Source organism: Catharus ustulatus, chromosome 7 (genome assembly GCF_009819885.2).
Source record: "Catharus ustulatus isolate bCatUst1 chromosome 7, bCatUst1.pri.v2, whole genome shotgun sequence".
Lineage (NCBI taxonomy): Eukaryota > Metazoa > Chordata > Aves > Passeriformes > Turdidae > Catharus > Catharus ustulatus.
In genome coordinates this window covers 22,691,185-22,710,855 of record NC_046227.1, presented here as the reverse complement: position 1 = coordinate 22,710,855, position 19,671 = coordinate 22,691,185, and the positions used below count along the sequence as shown (strand labels likewise).

Genomic DNA, 19,671 nt, shown 5'->3' with positions numbered 1-19,671 from the left:
ATCCCTTGATAGCTGCCACTCAAGAGAGGTGTGGAGGACCCCTAAGGTATCCCTGCAGAGTGTGCCTTGGAGCTTGCTGTTCTGTTCTGGCCCTTGGTTTTGAGCAGAGGTGTGCCTCTATGTGAGAAATTATGTCCCAGGCCTGTTGTATGAAGCCTGCTGCTCCTTAGCAAGCTGACACTGTTGGAAGGACAGGAGGATCCGGAGGGCTTTAGGGGTCTGCCGTGTTTGATTCTTACCTGGCGGTTTCTGTGCAGGGCAGAGATGACGCAGACAAAGCCTCTCCTGGTGCCGAGGACGATGAGGACTTGGATAAGACTTTGTCAATCGAGAGATTTGGGGACCTGATAAGCAAGTCAGCATCAAGCAATCTGGAGAAGCAAAGTCGCAGCTACAGTGAGAGAGATTTTGAATGTATGTAGGTTTTGAAACATTGTACCCCCTTCCACCCTTACCAGCAACCCTTACTCAGAGCCCCACCTGCTCTGCCGCCTTGTGCCGGGACTGCAGATTGTATTAGTCTGCTTTTCACTTCCTTCCCCCAGAGTGTTCCCAAGGTGCTATGTACACACAGTTTAGCACCAGTGCCCACGGCCTGTTTCCAGTCTGTTCCTGTTTCCTCTGTCTCCATAGGCATAGCTACTGCACAGCCCACCCAGCAGCATCGCTCAGCCCGGGGTGTTCGCGCACCTCCTAGACCAGTCTGAGACCTCTGCAGCTACTTCCTCAAGCTGAAATTTCCAGTTTAAAACAATTTTTCTTCCATGTGGCTGCAAAGAGACATCCAAATATGACCAGAAGCCAGGCTGTCCTCCCCAGTCTGAAAGCAGATGGCTCCAGTCAGACATGCCTGTGTATTTCTAAATAGCACTCAAGAATCCATTGGGTTTATCTGATCAAAGAAAGGAATTGCAAAATAAAAATGGAGTGTGAATTTAAAGTGCTGTAGTTATCTCACCTGAATTCATCTGAGCAGCATATCTGTTCCTCTAACTGCTCTTTCATGATGAAGGCAACTGGTCTGCCCAAGCCACTTTGGGTGTTAAATGAAAATGTACCTACAAGAGTGACCATAAGCTGGTGTAGGTGGGTTATGTTACTTTGTAGTAACATCAGTGGAGGGCAGGAAGAGGCCCCCTGTCCAGCAGCCTGTTTGTATGGCAGACGTGTAGGGATGGTTGGGAGATTTTCCCAGTCTGTGGCTCTCCACGGTCACATAGTGCTTCTTTCCCAGCTTGACTTTGATGGGATACAACCTTGGGAACATTATGTCCCAAGTACATCACCAGGCTGTTTTCTGCTTGGCCACTCATTTCCAATGGCTGTTATAAAAGCTTGCTGGTAAAAGTCTATTACTGTAGTGCACCTCAGCTGTGGTTTTTTGCCTGTGTCATTTCTCTACAGAGGCTCCATTCAAATAACACTTCCCGTCTGGGCTCACAGTCACTCGTGCACGTGGCTGCAAGGTGCTGATAGCTTTGCTGTGAGTTAAATTCCTGTCCTGTGCCGTAGGAATTACCTGCTCAGAAGCTCTGCCTATGTGCACAGGTGTGCGGGTTGGCTTGGAGGACATGGATGATCTGCTTGAGCATGCATGGCAGAAGCTTTTTGAAAATTTGACTAGAGATATGTACTGTTTGGGGTTGGGATTTTTTCCTTATTAATAGGAGAATAATTTTTCTTTTGTCAGAATCAAGCTTGTTTTCCTCTGAACTCCTGATTTATTTCTGTTGTCTAGGACTACATCAACCCTGGTTATCAAAAGTTTTATATGGTTCATATTCATAAAGCTGGAAGATCTAGTTAGGTCATTAGACTTTTAAAGATAACATACCAGCCCATGGAGGTGAATGCTCTCTAGGCTTAGAAATGTTTCCTGCTCTAGTCAAAGCCAGGAATTCCTAATATGTAGGCTCTTCCTTCTGGGCCCCCTATCCAAATTACTTTTTCATATCTCTTGTATCAAGTTCACCAAGAAACGTAATCAAACATCTGGGACACTAGTTTGGCAGTAGCTTTCCATACAGGCAGGCAGTGCAAGGAAGGGAGCAAGGAGGGAGGGCAGGGACTGGATGCACAGGAGGACAAGGAGGAAGAAGAGGAAGATATGAATCCTTTTGTGTTTGGGAGAGGTGTCTTCTTCCCACTTCCAGACCACCTCTGAGGAGATGTGATCAATTGACACGAGGAGGGCTGAGTGTAGGGGTGAAGAGAAGAGCAGTGCTCCCCTCTTCTGTACCAGATCACACCTATCACTGCCCTTCCTTGCAGCCCAAGCGAAGTTTCCTTCCAAAACATAAATGTTTCTGTCTTGGGCTGAAGTGAACAAGCCAGAAGGGAAAGATGGGCTGTGTCTGCACCAGCAGCTTTGTGCTGTTGAAAGAGCAACGTGTGTATAGTTGGGGTCTTCCTTGCTTCTTATATTAGACATTTATGCCTGACCTATCTGTGGCATGCTATACAAATACAGCAGCAGGACAAGAGGGTCTTTCTGCCACATCTTGTGAATGAAGTAGTGTACACACAGTTAAGTCAAAGAAAAAAACATTTTTGAGAGAAAAGTGTTTATAAAGACCCCAAACTCTTTCCAATTTGCAGACATCTGACCATTCTAAATCTCCTCTAATCTTGCCACAAGCTGCTTCTGAACCAGGGGGATGTGTGAAATATCCCTGCTGTTCCCAAGGGGGGAAACAAGGGAGAAAAGACTTGAGAAACCAAAGGAAAGGAAACATGACAGCAGAACAATGAACCTGCCTGGCTCTCCCAGGGAGAAGGTTAAAGCCTACATTGAAAATGTCCTTTGAAGGTAGTTTTCACTATAAACAGATTTTGCTGCCATGTCACAGGAAAGCTGGGAAGCAACCAAATCAAAACAGACTGGAAACAATTCCTCAGGAAGAGCTGCCGAGCAACACCCCCTTGCCAAGTGGCTGGTGCCCCTCTGATTTCAGCCGCTCCGGGTGCAGCCCCAGGACCTGTGCATCCTGCAGACTGTCCGTGGGAGGCTTTGTGCCTGCAGCTAGCCCTGGCAGCAATGGCTTCTCTTTCTCTCACAGTAGGATGCTGAGCTTACCCTGTTCCCTGCCTGGAGCATTGCCTTTGTTTTGGAGTGAAGGCTCAGAAATGCCCTTAATTTCTTCTCATGCTGTAATTCCCATGACACCCAGGTCAAGCCTGTATGAATTTCTCTTTGTAGATTAGTTTAAAGAGAAGTCCTTCTGCCCTGTTTCTTTACCCTGGTTTTTAAAAGACAGCCTCCTAACTGAACCTGAATTTCAGGGGCTGGTAGACACGTGCCCTCAAAGTACCTGGGATATGGACTTAGGTTGCATCTGCATTGTTGTTCCCGTGGCTATGTACAAGGAACTTTCTGTCCAGTCCTGTGGGATAAATAAGCTACATATATTAAGCTCAAAGAAATATTATGCAGAAAATAAATCACTATCATTTGGGATGGAAAAGACCTTTAACATCATCAAGTCCAGCTGTAAGCCTAACACATGGCCTAACCACTAAGTAACGTTCCTAGAAAGTTTGTAGAAGGCCCAAATCATGCTTGTTTGAGGATGCAAGAAACATTTCCCCATGTTTAGGAAGGGGATGTTGCCTGTGGCCTGCAGCTCTGCACAGCCATGCAAATGGCTTTTGGCAACACAAGGAAAGGAGTGCTGCCTTCCCCAGGGCAGTGGAGCTGTGTTGGGGTGGTTTGGCACCGCACAGGGGCTCTGTCCCCACCAACCCAAGCTGGACACAGCCTGCTGCATCACTGAAAGAGCTTTGCTATGTCCCTGTGGGCTGGTGGCTCTCCTTGCCCTTCCTGGCCCTTGATCTTCAGACCATGCTGTTTCCTGGAGGGGCGCCTGGCAGGTTCCTCCCAGCCTCTTCCTGCCCCTGACTCTCTTTTTCTCTCTCAGTCCACCGCCAAACCTCGCACCACATCCATCATCCCCTTTCCACTCACCTCCCTTCTGCCCTCAAGTTCCAAAAGAGGCCACCCCGTGCCAGCAGGAGGAAAAAAAGGAGGAGGAAAAAGAAGAAAACCTCAATACCTCCCTCAGAGGTCACCCCCACCATCCAGGAAGAGGACGAGGAGGGAGAAGAAGAGGAGGAAGAAGAGGAAGAAGAAGAGGAAGAAGGAGAATCTGAGGCAGAGGAGGTCCAGGAGAAAGAAATCTCTGCAGAGTCTGAGGCCGAAGCTCGTGGGAAGGACACATCCCCTAAGCTGGAGTCCCCAAGCAAACCAAAGGCAAGGCCAGGGCATGCCTATCTGGGTGGGGCTTGGAGTCTGGAGGGAGGTTGTAGGAGGGTGCCAGCAAGTGTGCTGCTCAGGGATGAGAAGTTGTAGCTGTGCAATATTGTGGGAAGAGTGTTTTTGTCCTTGCCTAGCAGAGATGGCCACCAAAGGTAGGTAAGTCATTGCTTGGTGTGGATGCAGGGGCAGGTGTGCATGGGTGTTTTGGGGCTGTAAGACCCATGGGGCAAGATCAGTGTGTCTGTTCTTAATGTTTATAGTACAATGGAGGGCTCAATATGACCAGTCCCAGGGTATGGGGCATATGGGGGAAGTCATTGTGGCCCATTGTGGGGAGGATCTGTGTGCCAAGGACTGGGGTGAAGGCTGTCTGCCCAGCTCTTGCTGTCAGGACTGTTGTCTCTGCAGTTCACCGTTGGCAGCGATGAGGAGGAGTCCAGCAGCGCTCTGGCTCCCGCGCAGTTCCACGTGGAGGAGGAGTGTGGCATCCTGTCCCCCATGCCTCGCTTTGCTGACCTGCTGCAGGACAAGGGCCCCCCCTCTCTCCACAGGTAGGTGAGAGTGCTGAGCTGCCTGCTGCTCTCCTCACCTCAAGGTCACTGCACAGAGTCTGTCCCCAGGGGTGGTGGCTGTGCTTAACCTGAACTTGCCTGATGAGTCAGAAGGGACATGGCCCAGAGGGAGAGCATCTGTGAGCAAGAGGGCTGCTCTCTGGTGGGACGGTGATTCCATGGGACTCCTGAAGCCTCCCTGGGTGCATGGGATCCCCACTGTGCAGGGTTAGAAGCACTGGGCTGCCACCTGGATTACCCTTCCTCCCAGCTAACTTGTGCTGTCATGCTGAGCCGCAAGCTGGGAAGCCCCAGGAGGGCACCATGAGGCCATCAGCTCAGGGCTAGGTCCCTGAGCTGATCCCACTCTGTGGTAGGGAAGAGGAGGAGCAGAAGGAACATCCTTCAGGTTTTGCAGGAGATGACTCCTGACCCTGCTCCTTCTCAGGCATTTGCTGGTCAGGGCTGGGCCATGGGACCCCAACCCCTGAAGGCCACTCCCCATTCTCATTCACCCTGCTTACTACTGTCAGTCTCTTTGGTTCCACAGCCCCCCCGGGACTCGAGAGCGTCTGTCACGTGGGTGGGAGAAGCGCAAGGCCTGGGGCCAGGTGGCGAGTGGCCAGCGGGTCACCTATGACTTGAAGGAGAGGATGTGCATCGGCAGCATGACCACCCTGGAGAGTGCGGCGTACCAGCGCGTCCCCACAGACGAGGCCGAGGCCCAGATGCTGGCATCTGCTGACTTAGATGGCATGAAAAGTGAGACTTTGCAATACTACCTGCATTACCAGTGCATGTGTCCCTTTGTCCCGTGCTTCTCTTGCTCTGCCCTAACAGCCCCAGGACCTGGTCCTCACCTTCCTGTTCCCCAGATCCTTCTTTCCAACAGTATCTCATCTCTGTCAGCTTTGCATTGTCCACAGCACTGATCCTCATGTTTTCAGCATCTCTACTCCCTCCTACCCCATAGATGCCTGCTCCTCCACCCACCTCCCTGTCCTCTCCAAGTCAGGGTTCCCAGAATTTCCCTGAGACCCAGCTCTCTCCTCTCCTGACACACTTTCCTAGCGAACAGCCCTCTGTGTGACACGCCGCCAGCTCTGGTGAGGTGAGGAGCCTCCCCTCTCCTCTGCTCTCCTGGCAGAGGCAGCCGCCTCCTCTGGAGCGCCTCAGAGGGGGACTGCCCCTGTGCGTGGCACGAGGACAGGGAGAAGAGACGTCATGGAAATGCACGCTCCGGGCCTGAGGACATGGAGAATTCAATAGGTTGCTCTGCAGGCTGGAGAGGGAGGGAGACACCAGAGGGGAGTGAGGGAGAGAAACGGTGCTGCACACTCAGCCTGGCTGTCCTCGGGCCACGGCTGCTGCATCCCCAGGCATCTGGCACAAGACCCCTTGGAAAAGTGAGGACTCTGGTCTGGAGGAGCTGGTGGGGCAGCCCCCAACAGAAGCATCCCTGGGTGGAGCCAGTCTTCCTGGAACCTCATCAGTCCTCGGGGCTGCTGCAGCCGGCACCTTCATGCCCCGTGAGCAGCGGAGCGAGGCATCAGGGCTGGCCCCAGGGCTGTGGTGAAGCCCCCCAGGGGAGCAGCTTGCTTTCCACTCATCAGCCTTGCTATCTTGGCTACTCACCTGAAGGTGTGTCGCTCATGACACCTGACCCCTGACCTTCACAAGGACAAAATGACAACCCTTCAAGAGAGAGAGGAGCCAGCGAAGGAATCAGAAGGGGGCAGCAGCCCAGAGGTAGTGATAGGCACCTGTATTCGCAACTCACTCAGCTATGAAGACTTTGATGAATTTGCCTTCAATTTTGAAGACTATGATTTATGGGAGGCCATCAGAAACCATCTGGGCTACCCAGGCGGGGAGCCCACCTGTAAGTACTGGAGCAGTGACCCCATGGTTGTAGCTGTAGATCAGAGCCCCCAGCTACAATGCATAATCCCCTCCTGTGTTTGTTGTCTGTACCTCTCTATGTCAGTTTGGTCTTCTGGTTTAAAGGAAGTACAGTCTACCCCACTGTGTATCTGGAGCTGCCTGATGCCTGTGTGTCTGTGTGAGGTCTGAGTACCGATGTGTGTTACAGTGCTGAGGTGCTTTCCTGTGTGTCTCTCGCTTAAGCAGCTCCAGAGGCAGCTGCATCTTGCAGTTTGTGTGTGTCAGGATGTGGCCCGTGCCGTGGGCAGAGAAAAAGCAGCTGCTCTGAGGTGTGTAAGGACAAAGAGATTGCCCCTTTCATTTTTGGCACAAGGTGACAGTGTGCTGCTGCTCTATTTGCTGGAATTTGAGTTGAGGTGTGGATCTGACAGTGGAGGTGGGTATCAGGTTCTCAGCTCTGCACCGTAGCCTAATTGCCCAGAAAAAAAATAACCTAGTGTTTGTATCTGCATGCTTGAGCACGACTGTGAAACTACCTGATAGCAGGCTCACTGGGATGCCTGGAAGGGGGGAAAAGAGGAAGGAAGGAAGCAAGAGTGGGAAAAGCAGAGAAGGAGAGAATAGGAATCATGAGAGTCAAGAATACCTTCCTGTTCTCTGCATCTGTTTTGATACCTTAACATCCCCTGCAGAGTGATCTCTGAACCATCTTGGAGACCATGCAGAAAGCAGAGCTTCACTCCCAACTCTCACAGGGAGAGATGCTAAAGATGGCCCACCTTGGGAGTGATACCTTCATAGCCATGGCTCATGGTGTCCAAATGTCCTCATCTGGATCATGTGTTAATTTTTCAAGGGATTTTAGGAGTGCACATGGGAGGGTGCTGTCCCAGAATTAGCCAATTAAACAGTTTACATTGAAGAGTGGGAAAGCAGAGTGATTTTAACAGGAGATCAGAATGCCTTGGTTCAGCTTCTGCCTCTGCCACAGACTGTTTGATCTTGGGCAAAAGACTTAATTTGTCCTGCCTCCTAGCATCGTGTTCTCTTTGTCATCTGTTCCATCTTTACAAGCCTTCAGGGAAAAAATGTCTGCCTATGTGCTTCTGCAGGGACCAGCAAGTGGCTTCTGGCTGTTACAGTAACAAGTCTGCTACTTGGTACTGCAAATTGAGAGCATATAATAGTAGCAAAGTTCAAAATAGAAACCTGGAGCAAATTGGTCCCATCAGCTGTCTCAAGCTGAATGAACTGTAAATTAAAAGTGTGAAGAAATAGTTCCAGGTTCACCTTGGAAAACATGGCTATTCTTGGGAAGGTGGAAGGGGCCGATCACTCTGCAAGGTGTGATAATCCATCACTTACAAAGTGGGGAAATTGGGCTTTCTAGTAGTTAACACATTCATTGATTGCTACAGCTAATACTGCAGGTGTGCTGTACAGTCAACTCTTAATTATTTCTGTATAATGAATCCACATTGTGGATTAATCCTGCAGAGAGGTATGGCAGAGACACCAGAGTCTGTTTTGTGCAGAGCCAGTTCCCTTTCAGCCAGTGCCACTTGGCCAGCTATTCACTCCATGGCAATGCCTCTTCCAGGACCAACTCAACTCCAGGAGGAATCCATTTGCTTTTGAACAGAGTGGAGTGCTTGGTCTCCTTGCATTCTTTTAAGTGTTTGGATCGTGGGGAGTGCTGGACCTGGACACCTGGTTGGCAGCAGGGATGAACCATCCCTATCATACTGAACTTAGCATCAGCCGGGAGAGACTTGGGCTTTGTGCAGGACAGGGCAGTTGCTTTTGCCAGAAGCCAGCATAGGGCTGTGTCTTACAGGATGTTGATTACCATTTCATTTAGTCTAGTTTTAAATATTTCAAGAATCTGAGTTTTAAATCTCTTTTTTCTTGCTATAACTTAACCATTGGGGTATATGGGCAGTGTGCATTATCCCTGTGATACCAGGATAGCAAGTTGCTTTCTAGTACTGATACAATACTCTGATGCTTCTTTCTGTTCCTTCTTGTGGATTGAGGGAAATGAAAGGAGAGGAGCAGGAGCTATGGTGTAAATTGAAGGCAATTGCCTGCTAGCAAAGGTATTCTTGCGGAAGACTTTAACCAGTGCAGTCATATTTGTCATATTCATGTTTAAGCTGGTGGGAAAGGAACTTGTTCATCTGAAGAAATCTACTGTGGAAGCTAACGTGACAAGATAGTCTTCTGGAAGAGACTTTAAGAGATGCTGTGTGGGAGGGTGACATACCAATTCATTGTAGTGGAGCTACAGTAGGAATTGCTCTTTGTCCTCTGATGTTGTCAGTGTCTTCACACTCAGATCCTGGGGAACACTGAAGAGGAGCTACAGCAAGAGCTCCCTGGGGAGTTTGGCGTCAAACAAGACCCATGCCCTGAGCATATCACCCTTTGGTCTTAGTCTAAGATCCTGTCATGAATAAGGACCTCAAATTTGGATGCTCTCTTCAGCTTGACTTTCACTGGGGAGAGCACCAATCTGACAGGACACAGAAAGGATCTCTGTAGAGCAGCCTGGAGCACTTCAGCTGGGTTCTGCATGGGACTCCCAAAGCCAGTGGTTCTAAATTAAGACCAGGTTCCCATCCTGCTCCTATGAGTTGTATCCCTCAGCTGGTATCTCATTCACCACAAACACTGCCAAAGAAGAGCAGCAAAGATCTCTCCTCAGTCTGCTGTAGGTAGGGCTCTGGAGATGTGCCTTCACTGATGCTGTCTGACCCTGCAGCACTCTGATTCCTGTCCCTGTCAGTGAGTGTGGGAGTCACTGGAGGTGCTGTCAGGATGCGTGGCTCCTTCCTTTTTATCTGTCCTCCAGCCATTTCTGGCTAAGATTAGAAGTCTGTGGATGCTTTCTAGGGCTGTTATTGAAGAGTGCTGTTTATTAAGTTGTCATTGCTGTGTGGAAAGCTTGCTGTGCTCTGTCTTGCTGGGCAGAGTGAACTCTGCCCCCGATTTTCCAGTGAGAACGAGTCCCAGGGTGCATAGGAAAATCAGAAGCTGCAGGGATTGGAGCAAAGGTGCCAGATACCAAGATCATCGGCCTGGTGGACTGCATGTTTTATGCATGAGCTCCTACTGGGTGTGCTGAAGTGGCTACTGTATGTGCAGGAACTGAGAAACTCCACGGAAGCCCCACACGTGCCCGGTTCCCAGAAACGTTCGTAGTGGTTATTGGGCAGTTATTGGCTCCTATTGACATTGCAGTGCAGTAAGTGGAGCAGGGAGGAGTCCTGCCATCAGCAGGACGTGCATCAGCAGGACAGCCAATGGGGGAAAATGCCCTGAGGCTCAGTATTGATTCATTTTATATTTAATTTAGCGACCCAGATTTCCAAGGTGCAAGGCCATGGTATGCTTGGCCTGATGCTGCGTGGGTCTTTTTATGCCAGAGGTGTACAGATATTTTTCTGCAACATCAAAGAGACCACTCAGACTTAAAACCCTGTGCTTTTTACTGTCTCTCAAACCCTGAAAGCTGCAGGGCTTGAAGCTAAGTGCAGAATGATATGTGCAGACAGAACATTCACACCAGCCAATGGAGAGCTGCCCTTGCTCTGCCAGGGCGGAGACCTTGGCATTGTCTTACAAGCATGGCCAGCAAACCTCAGTAGACCAAAGCTGAGCAAAAGCCCTGACTGCATAATCTGGTTGGGTGAGCCTGCCCATCTTCTGAGGCTCTGAGGTTTTCCACATTCCTGTGAGTTGTCCGTGCTGAGAAAGATACACTTGCTATCTCTGGGTAGTGTCCAGGGAAATTCTCCCTGGCAGGCTGTTGCCCAGGTGCTGTTTCTCTGACATTGCAGAAAGGCTGGCATGTTTGTGGCTGCATTTTGGTGGGCACTGGCTAGCCAGCAGCACAGTGATGGGTCTGTAGAGCAGCCTTAACAGACTTAGTTAGGGCTTTAAGGGAGGCTTTGCCTCAGCCAGGAGGTCTCTAACACAGACTTTTCCCAGGGCATTACAGCAGCACTGCAGATCGTCTAGAAGCAGCAATAGCTCTGCTTCACTGCCAGCCTCCAAGCCAGCCCCAGGCTGCAGTTTTATCCTACAGTCTCATCACACAATTAAATAAAACAGACATTGATATTTCCTTATGTCTCCCAGACCAGCAGCTAAATATCCTGCCCTTGCACTGCCCTTTGTGCTTGCTGAGCCCCAGGCCTTCGCCTGGTGCAAGGGGTGAGGCCCAGCCAGGTGCCTGCCTTTGCTGTGTGGGTGCAGAACTGTGCAGGCAAGGCTGCAGTTTGCTTTTTGTTGGGGGAATATGGGGAGGATTCCCACACCACTTGTTTGGGTACCATGAGTAAAAGCTTTTGTGATGAAGCCCCAAGTGTATGCATAGCCTAGGAGGAAGCTTTCATTGTGAAAAAGTTAGCTCACAGACATCTGGATGAGATGAAAGTAGGCAGATGAGGCAGGAAGGATCTTCAGAGTTCTGGAGGGTGATGGTGAGTTCTCCAGCTGCCAGGCTTTGGTAGCCTAAGTTACTGAGAGAAGGATGTGTTTCCCTGCCAGACAGTGTATATCCACTAGACAAATTGGTGTCCTTTTTTCCTTTCCTATGTCTTCAGGCCATCGCTTTGAAGATAACCCAGGTGTGAGGAGGCATCTGATGAAAAAACCGTCTCGGAGTCAGATCACCAGGACCAGCAAAAAATTAGCATCAACTCCATCTGTCAAGAAAAAGAAGAAGAAGAAGAAGTTGGATAGAAAGCCCCATGAGGTATTCATGTGCTGTCCTCCCACACTTGTTCAGAAGCCATAAATCAGGACTAGAAACATGCAATTTATAAAGCGATAAGTGTGTTTCAATATAATTAATTCTTTACATGACCTTGAGGGTTATATTTCAAGCTATTATTCATTATCAGCAGAGCTGGAAATACACTCTTTTTCAATATAAGTGGAGATTTCCCTGAAACCACAAAGCTTTGACCTTAGGAAGGACTTTAAAAGTCAAAGAAATGGTGATCTTCTTGTGGAAGTTGGCAGCACAGTAACATCACTATCTCTGTTAAGTGTGGGAAATTTTGGGGAAAACCAAGAATAAGGCAGAGGACAAATTTGTTATAGTTTGGTAGAAAGGAATGCAGCATTGCATCATTCTCTCCTTTCTGCCCACACCATGTGACTTGGAGCTTTCTGATGCTCCATGAGCTGTTGGAAGTTCCTGCCATGCTGTCGGTGATATTTATCCTGGCTGCTTCTGTGCAGTAAACCTCTGGTTAAACCATGGCAGGTTTGTTCCAGTAGCACTCTGTATGCATCTCATGTCCTTGCTGTAATCCACACTAGGTGTTTGTGGAGCTGAATGAGCTGGTGGTGGATAAGAACCAGGAGATGCACTGGAGGGAGACAGCCCGCTGGATCAAGTTTGAGGAGAATGTGGAGGAGGATACAGCAAGGTGGGGGAAACCCCATGTGGCTTCACTGTCCTTCCGCAGTCTTTTGGAGCTCAGGAAGACTATTGCCCACGGTGAGTGAGGAAGAGCAGTCCAAGGTTTGTCTCTTGCTCTAGGACAAGTTTTTCTGGATAGCTTCTGTCACTGTTAGGTCCCTCACTGGAGGCACGAAACAGTGTCCAGGCTTCATGCAGGGTCTGTGGAGACAGACATCCGCTGCCTGTTCAGCCCAAGGGTGCCTGTTTTGGGTCCACACTCTGCTTCACTGAGCTCAGGCACATGGAAGCTTCAACACCCAGCTGTGCCTTGGCCAGCAGGTCTTGGTTCTGTCTTTGGTGTGGAAAGGCAAGTTTGGTCAGAGTGGGAAACTGAAATGAAAGGAGATACCAGAACTAGCACTGCACCTTGAAGCTTTTGGGCTCTCTTGGGACAAGGGTTTACAGAAATACATGGGGCGCTTGGACTTGGGCATTTCTCAACTGGATCTGTATCCCAGACAAAGGCTGGCTCCTGGTGGAACAGCTGTGTCCTCAGAGTGTGAATGCAATGGGGAGTGTTGCACTCTAGGAGCAGGGCTCTTCCCTCATTGCTGGCAGGTGCCGTCCTCCTTGACTTGGAGCAGACCACTCTGCCTGGCATTGCTCATCTCATGGTGGAGACCATGATCATCTCTGACCAGATCAGGGCAGAAGATCGAGCCAACGTGCTGCGTGCCCTGCTGCTGAAGCACAGGTGGGTGGACGTGGATGTGGATGTGGATGTGGATGTGGATGTGGATGTGGATGTGGATGTGGGTGTGGATGTGGATGTGGATGTGGGTGTGGATGCGGATGTGGATGTGGATGTGGGTGTGGGTGTGGATGTGGATGTGGATGTGGGTGTGGATGTGGATGTGGATGTGGATGTGGATGTGGACTCCCAGAGCCTGGGGGTTATTTGTGAGCCCCAGGTGGCAAGGGAGACCGGTCCCCTCATGGCCACCACTCTCCCCCTCAGCCATCCCAATGATGAGAAAGAGGGCTTCTTCCCAAGGAACCATTCCAGCTCCAGCATGAACTCCATCGTGGGGAACCACCATCACAACCACACCACAGACACATGTGTGCCCCTCATGGGGGAGGAACGCATTGAGATGGCTGACCCCAAGGCCAATGAGACTGAGTGCAAGGAGGTGAGGCTGACCTGGGGGGGTTACTGTGTCTTCTTGCACACTCTAGGGACAGCTGTTGGCTGGCAGCAGGCCATGGTGCCCACCTCAGCCTCTTTGTGGGGAAACCTTGTAATGTGAGGACTGGGCTCCCTGGATCATCTGGAGCGCTGGAAATCAGTTGTGGCATTATGATTTTGGTTCCTGATTTTGGCTTTGCTCTATATGCAGATGTCTGCTTGATCATGTAATGGCAGCAGCAGCCGTTGCAGGGTGGCCTTTGCTGTGGGGTGCCTTGCTGTGAAGCAGGCATTGGGTGTGCAGCCAAGGCAAGCAGAGCTGCATTTGTGCCAGTGGGGTGCAAGGCTATGTAAGGAGACCAAAGCATGGGGACTTCATCCTTACTTATTTGTATTCTTTCCTGACAGAAAAACCCACATCTTCATAACTCTGAGGGCCATCGTAAATACTTGAAGCTGATGGAGAAAATCCCTGAAGATGCAGAGGCCACAGTAGTCCTTGTGGGTAAGAGGTGGCATGTAGAGTCCCCCAGTGCCTAGTGCAGATCCTGGTGTGGCCCCAGCTGTCCCTCACTCCTGAGGGATATTTGGTCATCTCATACATGTTCAACTGTGGACTGAGCCTGGTACACTCCCTCCTTTGGTGATAGTTCACGTTCTGTTTGTGTATAGCAAATATATGGCCTGCCAGGGTAGTTCTTTTCCTAAATTCAAAAAGAGGTTAATAGACACTGTTGCTAGAACCTGGTCCCAGCTTAGTGATGGAAGTCCTACCAGGCTCACAGAATGTCTGGTTTTGCAACTAAGAAGTAGGTGAGTGGTGCCTAAGGGACTGATGGCCAAACCATCACCCTGCCCTTTGACCATTGCTGCTCTCTGTCTGGCCTCTTAACACCTTGCCAGCAGCTGGCTGTATCCCTGACCAGTGTTGGCTGCTGGCTGTGTGTGCCAGCAAGCTTTGAGTTGACAGAAGCAGGGCCTGGCTGGTGGCAAGGTCTCAGCTATTGACTGTAGCACTACCAGGACATATTTCTCTGCACAGGAGGGCTGTGAGCAGGCAGGCTTAAGCATCAGTGGGCTTGGTACCTTCTGACTGCAAGAGTATTCCTTCTTGGCACTTTGCTGTCATTAACTTCTCAGCAAACCCTGCTATACTACAAGCAAAGTAAATGCCATTGTCTACCCAGTAGATTAAAAGCTCAGGCAAAGAGGCTTGGCAGCTCAACCAAATTGATGCTTAATCACAATGAGGCCAAATCAGGTTCATAAATGCACCTTTTGAGGACTCAAATAACTAAACATTGGCTTGTTTCTGAGCTAAGGCTATGTCTTGGGATTTGCTTTGACTCTCAGAAGGCCCAGATTTGCCAGCCTGACACAGAACACATCTCTTTGCTGGACACAGATGGCAGAAGGATCAGTAATAATGCCAGAGAAATACCAGTATTCAATAAACATTTGTGTTCGGTACGTGAAGGAAGCAGCTGGTGTGCTGGAGGATGCGGGAGTACTTCTCAATCTGTTAGGAACTGAGGAAACTGCCAAGCACTGATGAGATGCAGACATTGTAAAACAAAATGTGCATTTTGCACCTATGAGTCTTTAAAACACTGACTTACTTTTCTCTGGGAAAAAAAAAAAGTTTAGGAATACAGGGAACATACAAGGTAACAGAAGGAGCTCATAGCACCAATGCTCAAGGAGGGAAGAACAGTCAGCCAGTACCTATAGGCTGTTTAACCTGACATCCTTCTCAGCCAGCATAGTGGCAGAGCTAATATGGGATTCAATTAATAAAGAGCTAAAGAATATGAATGTAATTATTGTCAAGCAGTAAGGTTTATGGGAAATAGGTCATGTCAAGCAAACCTGATTTCATTCTTTGATGAGATTAGAAGTTTGTTTGATGAAAGTAACATATAAGAGATTTCCTTCCCTAAGTGGGAAACAACCTCATGATTTAAACTTAGCCCCTTAAAGCATAAGTGGAGCCCATCTGTAAGGGATTGAGAATGGGCTGAGAGGCTAAAGAAAGTAGCACTGCTTGTGAATGATCAGTGAATCACTTAGAGCAGTCCTCAGAATGGTGTCCAGTGCTGTGTCCATGGTCTGGAGAAAGTACATGACTGCAGGGCTTATAGGAACCTCCAAAAGCCCTGTCTCTGCTGTTAAAGGCAGCCCAGTACAGCTCACTCCAAGCATTAACTCTGCTCCAAACATTTCCCCCTGGTAGGTTGTGTGCAGTTTCTGGAGCAGCCAACTATGGCCTTTGTCCGACTAAATGAGGCTGTCTTCCTGGAATCTGTCTTGGAAGTCCCAATTCCTGTCAGATTCATCTTCGTGCTGCTGGGACCTAGCCAGGCCAACATGGACTACCACGAAATTGGCCGCTCAATCTCCACCCTCATGTCTGACAAGGTGAGGAGCTGATGGGCAGGGATGCTGTGAAGGAGCTTTGCTGATTCATTAAAAGACAGTCCTGAGATGAGAGCTGTGCAGAGGCTCAGGTGGGGTAGGCAGGTGTGAGCACCTGGGATTTTTAAGATCAGCCTGGCTTGGCCAAGGTAGAATGCTCCAGTGCAGAGGAAAGAGTAGGACAGACACTTGGCTGGGTGAGGAAAAGCACCATGTGTAAAAGCAGAAGAAAAGGATGACCCAGGTTTAGAGGAGTGATGCTCAGTCAACATTTCACAGAGAGGTGGGGAGGCTGAGTGGTGCCTGTGACCATGGCACCTGGCCCAGACCACACTGACAAAAATACCCAGCAGTTCCTGGGGACTGTTTTCAGGTGTTTGGATGAAGCTTTCTAGCTGAGTCCCATGGGTGGAGCATCCATGCAGAGGAGGACATCCATATAGGAGAGATGAGGAGGCAGGAAGGTTTTTCTGCCAAGCAAGTGCACTGCTAGAAGTCCCTCATCTGTCTAGATGGCAGTGAAATTGATTATCTTGATAAGAAATTAAATGCAAAGGAAAGACAATCTGAACATCTACTGCAAACATTCAGCACAAGAGCATCAGAAGTTTACGGATCCTTTCTGCTGGTGCCATGTAACTATAACCAAGTAACAAACCTTCCTGTACTGCCACTATTGCACAACTGTCACTGAACTGGAGACTAAAAGGCTCAATCAGAAAAAGTGCATTAGAGACAGCAAGATTGAAAGATTCCTTCCCTGAAGTTGTGCAGGGCTCAGCTGGGAGTGTGTTTTTACCCAGAATAGGTGAAGTGCCATTCCAGCTTCTGTGCTGTGTTTGTGGGCTGACCTCATTCATTTGAGTCTCTGCTCCTCTTGCTGGAAGAGCAGAGCCAGCTGCTGCAGCCGAGGCCAGCCACAGCAAGGTTACACAGTCCTGGCGCCGTGGAGAGAGTACAGTATCATTTACATTGAAGCTATGGCTCCAGGGAGTCTGTGTGCTGCAGGGACCTTAGCTGTCCCCTACCTCTTTTACAGGCTGTTTACTCATTCATCATCCTCCAGCCTTTTCTCTGGAGACATGTTCCAGAGGCAGTGCAGCACTTCCACCTGTTTGCCAGCACCTCCCTGCCTGGGCTCCTTAGTCCTTCCTTGCTAACCTGCTCTTGCTGTCAGAAATATTTCCCCTTTTCAGCCTAGTTTCCTTTGCATGGCTTCCCTCATGCTGTAGATGCCTATTTTCTCACTCTCTGTCTCCCATATGGAGACTCCCCTCCCAAGAGTCTCTTATGCTCCCTGCTCAGGTCATGGTTCTTGTACTTTATGACTGTGGTGCTTTAGGACTGTACCAGCTTCTCCCTCAAAACAGGAGGCGAGATTCAGGAGTGTGGGTCACAGAGTGGCAGTAGTGAGACGAGTAGTGGATGGAGGAGCAGAATGTTACTCTAAAGGTCATAGCAAGCATTGTCTTTCCAGGCTGTAGGTAGCTGGGTCTAGTCTTGGTCTGAGCCTTCTCCCTCTCTCTTTTTCCCTGCTCCTTTTCCAGCACTTCCATGAGGCTGCGTACATGGCAGACGATCGCCAAGACCTCCTCAATGCAATCAACGAATTTTTGGATTGTAGCATTGTCATCCCCCCATCGGAGGTGGAGGGGAAAGACTTGCTCAAATCCATTGCCACCTTCCAGAAGTTGCTGCTGAAGAAGAGGAAGGAGAGGGAGCAGAAGTCTATGAAGGAGGGGACTGCTCAGGAAGCCAAAGGTCTCTCGATTCACATTTGGGCAAGTTTGTGCTTAGTGGCCTGTGTGGGGAGTGGGGAGTGGGGCAAGGGGAGCAGGGCGGTGACTGTGGGCAGCTCTGGTGGCTGGAGGCAGTGGGGTGTGCTGTCACAGGGGGCCCACCAGGCTAGTCCTGCTCTGTGAGGTACTGGGGAGAGGTACTGCCCAAGGGCCCGGCTGTGTTCCTTGCTGAAGCCCTGCTCTCCATGCATCTCCAGAGCTGTGTGAAGTGAAAGCTGAGGAGGAAGAGGAGGAAGCTGAGGACGACCCTTTGAAGCGAACCGGGATATTTTTTGGAGGTCTGGTTCGGGACATAAAGCGCAGGTACCCCAAATACCTCAGTGACATCAGAGACGCCTTGCACAGCCAGTGTCTCGCAGCCGTTCTCTTCATCTACTTTGCTGCTCTCTCTCCTGCCATCACCTTCGGGGGACTCCTAGGTAAAGGGCCTGTTTTCTGGTCTGCTCTTTGCACTCTGGGACACTGGCTGTGTCTGTGTGATGCTGTTCTGGGGTGGGCTTTGGTGCTGTTTGCTCAGGGAGAGTGGTAGTGCTGTGCCTCAGCTGCTGCCTTGTTCCCTCCCTGCCATTTGGCCTCTCCAGCCTCGGCTGCCTGGGCTCCCTCCGTGCTCCCTGCCTAACTCAGGGCACCTCTGACTGATGGGATGGGGACCTGCCTCCTCTGTCTGGAGCTGTGCAGCCTGCCTGTCTGTGGTGATGGTGCCTGTGTCCAGGCTATGACACTCATACATTGTTCTCTTTCCCAGGAGAGAAAACTGAGGGTCTCATGGGGGTCTCCGAGCTGATAATCTCCACCTCAGTTTTAGGGATCCTCTTCTCCCTGCTTGGAGCCCAGCCACTCCTGGTCATTGGCTTCTCAGGGCCTCTGCTGGTGTTTGAAGAAGCTTTTTACAAGGTACATGTGAGGCAGTGTCTGTGCTTGGCAGCTGCTCACTCTGTCCTTGCCCTGGAGAGGGCGGCTGGCATTTCTCAGCTCTACAAAGGGTCTTTATTAGTGTGAACTCCTTGAATCCTTCCAGGCTGCTCTCAGCTCAGCCAGGGCTGCCCTTGGCTCTACTGACCCTTTGCAGGTCCCACTACAGGGACTTCTACCTCCCGTTGCTGTATCCATTATCCCTTAGCTGTGACATGATAACAGCACTCCTCTACATGCTGAGTGTGAGGAGAGCACTGTCCCCCAGCCCTGTGCTGCAGCTCATTGGCCTAATGAGCACTTGTAGCTGCATATTAAAACTTTGTTGTCCTTTGAGAACCATTTCAGCACTTCTACCTGTGTCCAGGTTTCCTGTTAAGGGAGCTCAATAACGTTCAGTGTACCACCTGTTTGGGACATGTCACATTACTCCCACCTCTAAGGATGGGCCCAAGGGTGTGTGCAGAGGTGTCCTGGCCAGCCAGGACAGATATGTTTCTTTCTCAAGTAGCATGACCTCTTTGCTCTTGAAAGCATCCCTCTATCACTGTACCTTCAAGCAGTAGATCTAATTCTTCTCCTTTTCTCTGACTCTCAGCATGTCTGTATCATTGAAAAAGCATGGTTTTTTTCTACAGCTGGATTTTCACCTTGTCAAGAGTTCGGAGCTGGTGATGTTATTGCAGAGTGGCAATTTCTCTGCTCTCCTGTGACTGCACTTCTCACTGACCGCTTTTGCTTTGTCCAGTCACTGTGTACAGAGGAGTACCTCTGCCTGTGGTGGTACTAAGGAAGGCTGCAAAGGGAGGGATGTGATTTGTCCCAGAAATAGTTGGTGTATGTGGTTGAGCAGAGGCAATGGGATGGTCTCCTCTGTGGTGACAGCCTGGGAGCTTTTCTCCACACACATACAACTGTCCCAGCACGGGGTGCTGTGTGAGATGGTGGCCTTTGTGCAGTGGGATGTAGCAGGATGCTCAGGATCTCCTTTGTGGGGAACAGGCTTGTGCTGTTGAATGCATGGAGCAGTGGAGAGCTGTGTTTGAGCAACGGCACCTCCATATGGATAGGATGGGGAGTGTTATGCATGGGCTGGCTTCAGCAGAGCGTGAAGGAGGTACTGTTACAAAGACTGGAGCAATAAAGACCTGCTTGGTTTGAGCTGTCAGGTGTTAATGCAAAGTCTGCAAATTCACCTGTGATTCTAGCCATGAATTCACTGATTCTTTGCTGGATGCCCGAGCAGA

At 50.0% G+C, this 19,671-nt stretch overlaps 1 protein-coding gene across 1 annotated transcript in view; it reads left to right on the top strand.

Moving 5' to 3' along the window:
- SLC4A3 (solute carrier family 4 member 3) overlaps nt 1-19,671 on the top strand; it is a 31,564-nt gene that overhangs the window by 5,952 nt on the left and 5,941 nt on the right. Inside the window, exons 3-15 of the mRNA XM_042779434.1 lie at nt 258-414; nt 3,918-4,249; nt 4,664-4,806; nt 5,357-5,568; nt 11,301-11,452; nt 12,025-12,205; nt 12,728-12,863; nt 13,128-13,302; nt 13,707-13,803; nt 15,532-15,716; nt 17,261-17,474; nt 17,710-17,931; nt 18,258-18,406. Coding sequence (XP_042635368.1) covers nt 258-414; nt 3,918-4,249; nt 4,664-4,806; nt 5,357-5,568; nt 11,301-11,452; nt 12,025-12,205; nt 12,728-12,863; nt 13,128-13,302; nt 13,707-13,803; nt 15,532-15,716; nt 17,261-17,474; nt 17,710-17,931; nt 18,258-18,406 — 2,355 coding nt within the window. The remainder of the gene's footprint in view (nt 1-257; nt 415-3,917; nt 4,250-4,663; nt 4,807-5,356; nt 5,569-11,300; nt 11,453-12,024; nt 12,206-12,727; nt 12,864-13,127; nt 13,303-13,706; nt 13,804-15,531; nt 15,717-17,260; nt 17,475-17,709; nt 17,932-18,257; nt 18,407-19,671) is intronic.